General features: G+C 46.1%; 1 protein-coding gene across 1 annotated transcript in view; it reads right to left on the bottom strand.

Annotated features, from left to right (window-relative positions):
* Positions 1-1,564: 1,564 nt before the first annotated feature.
* Positions 1,565-9,316, bottom strand: part of LOC108801967 (semaphorin-6D-like) — a 52,213-nt gene continuing 44,461 nt past the window's right edge. The window contains exons 17-21 of the mRNA XM_018573871.1: positions 7,359-7,592; positions 6,654-6,779; positions 4,968-5,189; positions 3,006-3,129; positions 1,565-2,886 (exon numbers count right to left, since the gene is read on the bottom strand). Of these exons, the coding sequence (XP_018429373.1) occupies positions 1,643-2,886; positions 3,006-3,129; positions 4,968-5,189; positions 6,654-6,779; positions 7,359-7,592 (1,950 nt within the window). The 3' untranslated portion in view covers positions 1,565-1,642. The remainder of the gene's footprint in view (positions 2,887-3,005; positions 3,130-4,967; positions 5,190-6,653; positions 6,780-7,358; positions 7,593-9,316) is intronic.

Genomic DNA, 9,316 nt, shown 5'->3' with positions numbered 1-9,316 from the left:
GCCCCCAATGTCCTCAATTTGCCCGTGACGGCCTCAAAGGAGCACCATCTCAACAGTGTACACGTGTGGAAAGCTGAGATGCTCCACGGGATGGAAAGCACCGTTGCAATATAACATTCCCCTCAGTGACAAAATATTCACAGACTCGTGTTGCTACAATCTCACTGTTCATAATACTAGGTTGAAATAAGGCACACATGTACACAGACTATCCATTGAGCTAATTGGATTCAAAATGGGGGCCAAGCCGCAAAAAGGCCAAGAGTTTCTTGGCCACCTTCATCTGAATTTTTTTTTCATGGTTCACACAAGGAAAAAAAAAAAGAGTCAAGCATTCACTTTAAGCACACGGTGCTTATAGGTTAGGCTGTTTTAGAGTCACCTTAACCTTGAACAATATTGGAGTTACAGCCAAGAACAGCCAGAACAGGTCCGTTTGCTGTGATACTGATGCGGTGAGGAAAATTCCGGTGCTGCTGTCTCTTCGTTACCGGCACGTGATTTTGCGTGGGTCACAAAGGTGTGTTAGCTCAGGCACCATCATTCTATTTATTTCTTCATCTTTTTTTTTTCTTCAGTCTATACATTTCAGAATGAATAATATAGAAGTTAGTTTCTCGCCCCTACACAGTAGAGTAAATAAAACCTCCTTTTATATGGAGTTAGACTGTGAAATATATATATATATATATATCTTTTTATATTTACATAGGTGTATATATAAATTAATTTACATTTGATCTATTCCTCTTGAGGTATCCATTCGGGTCAACCGGGTTTGCCATTTAAGTTCGTGAGAGCCAGTTTTCGCGTTCTTCGTTGGTGGTCTTGCTTGGGCTCGGGGGGGACACGGGTCAGTCCGCCTGCCCGGAGCCGATCCATTATAAGTGGTGACCTGCGATGTTGCTCCGCTTATGTGCCTCGGAAAGTGCTGCCCACCTACCAGACGGTGGGGCTTACACCTCAGTATCCAGGCACATAGAGGACTGCAGGCCACTGAGGTGTCATCATATGGAGGACATTTGCTCTGCTCCCAGTAAAGGGGACTGCAGGCCTCGGAGGTGTCATCATATGGAGGACATCTGCTCCCAGTAAAGGGGACTGCAGGCCACTCATCATATGGAGGACATCTGCTCCCGGTAAAGGGGACTGCAGGTCACTGAGATGTCTTCATATGGAGGACATCTGCTCCCAGTAAAGGGGACTGCAGGCCACTGGCATGTCATCATATGGAGGACATCTGCCCCCAGTAAAGGGGACTGCAGGCCACTGAGGTGTCATCATATGGAGGACATCTGCTCCCAGTAAAGGCTTTCAACGCTAGGTAGAATACTTTAAGCCATCTGCCATCAAAATGCTTTCCACAGGTTCTCCACCGTAAAAAAACAACAAAGCAGTTCAAGTAGGTGTGGGGTGGCATAGGTTTGTTCATGGTTTCCCAACACACTCTAGTCCTTTCACGCAACACTCATATTTGCTGGAGATGACGTGACGGTAGATATCAGTTCTATGTTGTTGCGATTCAAGGAAGTTTCAGAACACCAAGGCAAAGTTCACAGCATCATTTTTTCACATTTTTGTCAACTGAGTTTAGAGACGTCTTAAGTGTCCTTTTGGTTGGTAGAGCAGCCAAATACGTGTATTAATACTGAAACTGGTTTGCATCCTTTATGGGGGAGGATGGGAGAAACACAGGGGCGGATGATACTTCCGGTCTCAAGGACAAGGTCCTTTTCACCATACCCCTCTGCATTGGTGTTTGCTCTGTGTAGCTATGCTGGCGGGAGATATAGACATTGTGGCTATCCATCGGCACTGGGGTGCCTGTTGAGTGCATCCTTGTGAGAAGTGGTGGAGGATGTTGTCTGGTTCCTTGACCAAGGCTATGTTGCCTGGAAACCAGTGGTCCTGGGCCTATGTTCATAAGTTTGTGCCCAGAGGATAGGGAATGTCTTTGAGAGGGGTGCCTTGACTGTTTCTCAACACAGGATTGAGGATTGACATCTGGTGGGATGTCCAATCTTCTGGGCAGACTGTCTCTCGGAAGAGTTGAGGAGCTGTAATAAGGTGCGCTTTCGGTGTCGGGAATTTGGGGCTGGACCCTGTTCATGAATGACAAGGATGAATGAGGGCTGATAGCTTGAGGGCTGATAGCCATCATACCGGACATTTTTCTCGGTGAGCCCCCACCTTCTGGGAGATGTTTGAGAAGTTCATCTAGAGTTGTCACCTCAACCCCTTTGGGAAGATAGCACTGTGAATGACGAATCAGAGCCCTTTCGGAGTTGGGTATCTTCTTATCATCTGCATAGCTAGAAAGAGGCTGATCGTACCCATGCATGCTGCTCGGGAAGGCAACGGTGCTAGGGAACTGAAAGACCTGGGAATTTGAGACGGGAAAATGAAAAACCGGACTCTTGCTTTGGATTTCTTTGGCGTTATTACAGTTCTGATTTCTTTCCCATTGGTTTTTGAAGGCTTTCAGATTCTTCATTGGCAACTCTGGAGTGGATTCCGGGGTGGGGAGCCCGGATAATTCAGGATGGTCTTTTGATCCGGTTTTGGTTGTTTCCGCTTGCTGCTCTTTGTCTCCATGCAGTAGGGTGGTGTAGAGCTTTGGTGAGGTTGCTTCCATTCCTTCCTTTGACTGGGTGTCTAAAAGTCCATTCATCTTTGCCAGGCTCCTCAGGGATAGAGGTCGTTGTAGATTGGATTCTGGATCCTTGCCAATGTGCTTGTTCTTCTGAAACATGTGGTTGCAGTAGCAGGACACAAAAAGGCCCGAAAAGATGGCTCCTATCACGAAGGCTACGAAGACGCATCCAATGAGGAACGTGAAATGAACCGTCTTGGTGGACTCGTTGCCCGCAGCTTCCTGCCGCACACCTTTTGAAGGAAACAGAAAGCCAAGGTCAGAATAACTTATCAATATATATCAATCCTGGTTCTGTTTTCAAATCATATAACATCAGTTAGATTAATAGTGACTTGGCACCCAATTCTACCTTCTGGTTTCTCCTGCTTAAAGCAGACCGTGCATTCAAATTCACCTTTCACCCCCCCAACACCGGAAGGTGATAACAAAGACCTTCCGGCAAAAGAGCCTGGCAATGCCGATGAATCCAAAATCTGGCAGGAAGACACACCAGCACAGTGCAAAAACATCATCTTGCAAGATTGGGATCCAAAACTTTTCCAGGACCTCCCACCGGAAGTCACCCTTGCCTAGGCGCCAGGGGCGGAAGCTGAGTAAGGGAAGTATATTTTCCAACTTTTCTCTGCTGTTGTTTTGGATTGATTGTGGAAGAGCTATCTCCTCTATCTGGTTTTACTGATGTTGGTGGTCCCATTGGTGGATTGTTCCTCATACTTCACTTCAGGAAGTAAGGAACCCTAACCAACAGTAGGGTAGCTAATATTGTCTACTATGTCCATTATACTACCGTGTTTCCCGCGAAAATAAGACCTACCCAGAAAGTAAGACCTAGCACTATTTTTGAAACATTCCTGTAATATAAGACCTACCCCGAAAATAAGACCTAGTTTGGGGGTGGCCCAGAGAGCCACCAGAGTACATGGCGGGGGCTAACCACTGCGCCGCAGCTCCCGCATGCCGCCCCTGTCACGAAATCAGCAGACACCTGTCTGCCTTGGCCTTTGCCTAGAGAGCTGCCGCCGGGCAGAAAGCTACATTTCCCAGCAGGCAGCAGCAAGGAACGTATGGCAAGTGGGCTCGGGGTGAGGTGACTGAGCCTCAGTCACTGAGGGAACTTCTGACTGGAGGTCCGTGCAGTTCAGCCTGGCGACGAGATAGGTGGCTCCCTGGCGGGGATCCCGCAGAGAACTTTGGACGGCATCAGGGAAGAGAGCTCCAGGACAGCTGCAGCCTGCAGGTATTGTGGCACTGTGTGTGAAAGTATTTAAAATAAGACATCCCCCGAAAATAAGACCTAGTGTGTTTTTTTTGGGTGGTCAAAAAAAATATAAGACAGTGCCTTATTTTCAGGGAAACACGGTCTGTATATTCCAAGGTGGAAACGCACCTACTAGACCAGCACCTGAGGAGTCCTGATGGCGGCTAAGGAATTGGAGCGGTAATATTTCTTTTGGTTCTACATTGTCTACTATGTGTTTTTGGTCAGAGATGACTTTTTTTCCGAGCACTAGGACGTCTAACCCATGAAAATTCTTTCTACGGAAACTGTATCTAAGGTTTGACACTGGTCCCAAAGCCCCAAAACATCTGCTATGTCCATGTATTATCATGGAAGCCATGTTTTTATTACGCTACATGTATTGGGTCTCGTGTCTAAAAGAGAGAAAAACAATTGATCAGTAAGTCAACCCAAAAAAAATCTTTCCTTTTGTTTTCCTGGCTGCAGTGGAGAAATGACGGGTAACATTTGATTGGTTGGCACGGGCAATGTACTTTTACTTAAAATGCGAACCCCGCGCGTCTTCCTCCTCCCAGGTACTGTTTTTAAAAAAGCTGCCGGGGATGCGTTTCCCCTTGACGACACAGCTAAGTGTTTGTTCCCAAATTCCTGGCACAAATTCAAGGTTGTTTACCGAGAAAGATTTCGGCTTTCGGAGTTTGTTTGGTATGAAAATAAGTGTTCATCTTATTCTCTGGAGGACGCGGCTCAAGCTTGAGGAAGAGACGGGAACGGGAGAGAGCAGCTGTGCTTAAAGCGCGTCTACCACCTACGCACTGTTCAGGCGGCCATTTTGTTTACTCACCTACCACTCCTTAAAGAGAAGTACATTTTTGTCTTTTACTGTGTGGGGTCTGAACAGAAGTTTTGCAATATATAATGGAAAACCTCTTGAGCGCTCCCAGCATTGATCTCTGTGATATTAGGATGTGCGTGTTGTTCTGTAGACCAGGAAATCTCAATTTCAAAGTATGCCTGGGGACAGTCATGGTGGAACAGAAAGCGGTCTTCACCACACTGGTCACAGGATACTATGATCTTGGTTACCACCAAGGAAACAATGATCTTGGGTACCACCAAAGAAACAATGATCTTGGTTACCACCAAGGAAACTATGATCTTGGGTACCACCAAAGAAACAATGATCTTGGTTACCACCAAGGAAACAATGATCTTGGTTACCACCAAGGAAACAATGATCTTGGTTACCACCAAGGAAACAATGATCTTGGTTACCACCAAGGAAACAATGATCTTGGTTACCACAAAGGACCACCATGTCCAGAGGGTAAATCTCCATGGCTAGACATCAGTAGAAACAACCCTTCCCCAATCAAAACTGAAAAAGATAAAGCGTTGACTTTAGATATATTTCAGGTTTTGGGTGGACTTGACCTTCAGCATTAAATTTAAGCGCCAGAAAAACCCAACTCTTCTCGAAAAAAGGTTTCTGAACTTGAGCACTCAATTAAGCTTTTGAGTCATCTTGGTGTCCCGCTAGATGACTTATTAGAAAAGCCGTGACTTTTTTTCTTTTTGGTTTAATAAAGGCCGCAGACGTTACTCTTCCTCCGAACATCCTGGCTGACAAAATTAGCATTTTCCATAAGAACAGAAGAATATTTGAAAAGAGAAATGAGAGGCTTCCACCACCGGCAAAGCTTTCCGAGGGGCGACTTCAGCTCCCCTCCGCGGGGTTTTTTTTTCTAATGCCGGCTAATGTAACCCGGGCCCCCCCTCTCCCTAGCCGAGGGCCTCCAGACGATTTTTTAATTCCGCCCGGAGAAGATTCATTTGAGAGCCCCGTGCGCCGCTAATCCAGTGAAAGGCGGGAGCCAATCAAATCGGAGTGCGCTCAGCTGCCGAGCGGTAATGAGCTATTCGCTTCAAAGATGGGACAGCAGGTACAGCAATCACATAAACTAATAGAAGACTATTATAATTACACACGCGCACTTACAATTCGGCGTAAATGGGCTTTGATTATATTTATTTCGCTGCCGGAGGAGAGCCAGGGGGTGGGCGGTAACTCTCAAAAACTTTTGTTGTTCTTTTTTTGCATTTTGTAGCCGGATCTATTTTTCTTTGCAAAACGCTTTTTTTGTAGAACAGACGCGCGGATGATTGGGCTGAAATAACTAGCCGGAGACGGCAGAGCCTCCTTACGCTTGTTTTTAAGCATCTGCTGCGTCGCCTCGTAATTCTGGGGTTTTGCAGGACGGCAATAAAATGCAAAAAGTTGTGCTAAAAAAAAAGCTTTTTGATATTTTTTGTTACGTTCTATCTCATGCCATCCCTACTTTATTGACATCCTTTGCTGTCTGCAGGTAACAAGATAAAACGTCTCCAATTTGCGCAGGAACACAAGGATTGGACAGTCGAGCATTGGAAAAAAGTCATGTGGTCCGATGAATCGCGTTTCCAGTTGCATCATGCAGATGGCAGAGTGAGAATTTGGCGGGAACAGCATGAAAGCATGCAACCCACATGCATGAGTACAACCCTTCAAGCTGGTGGGGGCAGTGTTATGGTTTTTCTGGCATGATTTGGGCCCTTTAATTCGTGTGGAACAACTTCTGAATAGCACAACAGACCAAAGTATCGTTGCTGATCAAGTTCATCCGATCATGGTCATGGCGTATCCCAATGGAGACGGCTTCTTCCAACAAGACAATGCGCCATGCCGCGGTGCTCGTATTGTGCAGGATTGTTGGTTACCACCAAGGAAACAATGATGTTGGTTACCACCAAGGAAACGATGATCTTGGTTACCACCAAGGAAACAATGATCTTGGTTACCACCAAGGAAACAATGATGTTGGTTACCACCAAGGAAACAATGATCTTGGTTACCATAGAGCCATAAAAGTATATTACTAAAGCTGAGGCTCCCGAATGGCATTCAAAGATCCGAATTTCCAAATTGCATTGGGGTCTGGGAGCTATGATCTCTGAACGCACTGTTCGCCGTACACTGCGTCGTATGGGATATGGAAGCCGAAGGTCTGTTCCAACACCTTTGCTGTCTGCAGGTAACAAGATAAAACGTCTCCAATTTGCGCAGGAACACAAGGATTGGACAGTCGAGCATTGGAAAAAAGTCATGTGGTCCGATGAATCGCGTTTCCAGTTGCATCATGCAGATGGCAGAGTGAGAATTTGGCGGGAACAGCATGAAAGCATGCAACCCACATGCATGAGTACAACCCTTCAAGCTGGTGGGGGCAGTGTTATGGTTTTTCTGGCATGATTTGGGCCCTTTAATTCGTGTGGAACAACTTCTGAATAGCACAACAGACCAAAGTATCGTTGCTGATCAAGTTCATCCGATCATGGTCATGGCGTATCCCAATGGAGACGGCTTCTTCCAACAAGACAATGCGCCATGCCGCGGTGCTCGTATTGTGCAGGATTGTTGGTTACCACCAAGGAAACAATGATGTTGGTTACCACCAAGGAAACGATGATCTTGGTTACCACCAAGGAAACAATGATCTTGGTTACCACCAAGGAAACAATGATGTTGGTTACCACCAAGGAAACAATGATGTTGGTTACCACCAAGGAAACAATGATCTTGGTTACCACCAAGGAAACAATGATGTTGGTTACCACCAAGGAAACAATGATGTTGGTTACCACCAAGGAAACAATGATCTTGGTTACCATAGAGCCATAAAAGTATATTACTAAAGCTGAGGCTCCCGAATGGCATTCAAAGATCCGAATTTCCAAATTGCATTGGGGTCTGGGAGCCTCAGCTTTAGTAATAATATCTGTAGATGGTTTTCTGTGGTATTCGCAAAGAATATCCGTAAACTCATCCGAAACCAACAAAAATTTCGGATTTCATCCGAATCCGAAACCTGAACCGAAATTGCGGATCCGTATTCCAAAATAACCAAACCAAATTTTGCCTTTGGCATATCGGGATCATGACCCCTTTTGCAGGAGTCCCGTCCCTTGTGTCCAACTGATTATTTCGATGACACCCACTGATAAGATGTTGCACTGGAGGAAGAATGGGGAATGTTTTTTGATGGCCACCAAACAAGAGCAAAGAGAGATAGTTTATATATTCCCTAAACTGTAAGAGCCGTGTGACTCCTCTAAACATCCGCCATACCCCCATAAGCTTACATTAACCACAAATGTCCTCAAAGAGGGCAAAAAATTAAAGGAGAACTATGAGGGGAGTGATTTCCTCTCAGCCTCATAGTTCTAGCCGACCTGTGACAATGAGACTGTCACAGGTCGGCTCAGTAGATCGGGAAGTGAGGGAACACATACCAGCGCTCGCTCACCTCTCGATCATCTCCCTGCAGAGAGCCGTGACTGTCACTCACGTCTCGCTGCAGGGATTTCCCCTCCAGCGCTGACTGGCGGGACGGGCGGGGAGGTTACAGCTGGCTCTGCCTCTAGATAGGCAGAGCCAGCTGTCAATCACGCAGCTGGGCGGATCTCGTCAGTAAGGTCCGGATCTGTCCAGGCTGCGGCGCTCCCAGTATACCGCGAGCTGTAGCTCCCTATATACTGAGCTTAAGGTGACGGGAGGACGCAAGTTTATGTCCTCCCGTGACCCTGAGGAAGAACTATGGGGGAAAACACTGACCTCATAGTTCTCCTTTAAAGAAACAAATCAGCTTTTACCATTTGAAGTTCAATGCTGACCCTCCGTATACTACTGCTGCCCTGAGTGCTGTCCTACGAGTGGCCTTACGGTAAACACGACCCTGATAACCATGGCCAATATTCGGTAAACACGACCCTGATAACCATGGCCAACATTCGGTAAACACGACCCTGATTACTATGGCCAATATTCGGTAAACACGACCCTGATTACTATGGCCAACATTCGGTAAACACGACCCTGATTACTATGGCCAACATTCGGTAAACACCACCCCGATTACTATGGCCAATATTCATAATTCTTTTGTACTGGTTCCTATTTCCTGGATGCAGATGATTTGCTAGGTGCTGGTTTTCGGTATTTAGAAACCAGACCAATCTAGCAGACAATTAGTCAACTGTAGATGACTTGGATTGAATGGACTTCCAAGCAGTAAATTTTCCCAGCAGGGCCGAGCCTATGAATTCGCCGAGAATCAATAGTCTCATTGACGTACAAAGTGGCCGAGCAATTGTTCAATGGGATGACACTAATCTGCTTGCTAATGAATGGCTGCTTTCTAATTATATGTTGGACTTGGTTCTTCTCACTATCTGAGGCAGCTTCCAGAGGGATCTCCGTTGATTGAATACAGTATATACACTACACGGCCACCTGGACATAAGCTTGTGGACATCAAACCTATATGAACGTGTTGGATATCCCATTCTAAAACCATGGCCATTAGTATGAAGTCCCCCCCATC

This window comes from Nanorana parkeri, unplaced genomic scaffold (genome assembly GCF_000935625.1).
Source record: "Nanorana parkeri isolate BGI_ZX_2015 unplaced genomic scaffold, ASM93562v1 scaffold2587, whole genome shotgun sequence".
In the NCBI taxonomy this organism is placed as follows: domain Eukaryota; kingdom Metazoa; phylum Chordata; class Amphibia; order Anura; family Dicroglossidae; genus Nanorana; species Nanorana parkeri.
The sequence above is the reverse complement of the archived record's forward strand: the minus strand, read 5'-3'. Positions and strand labels throughout refer to the sequence as shown.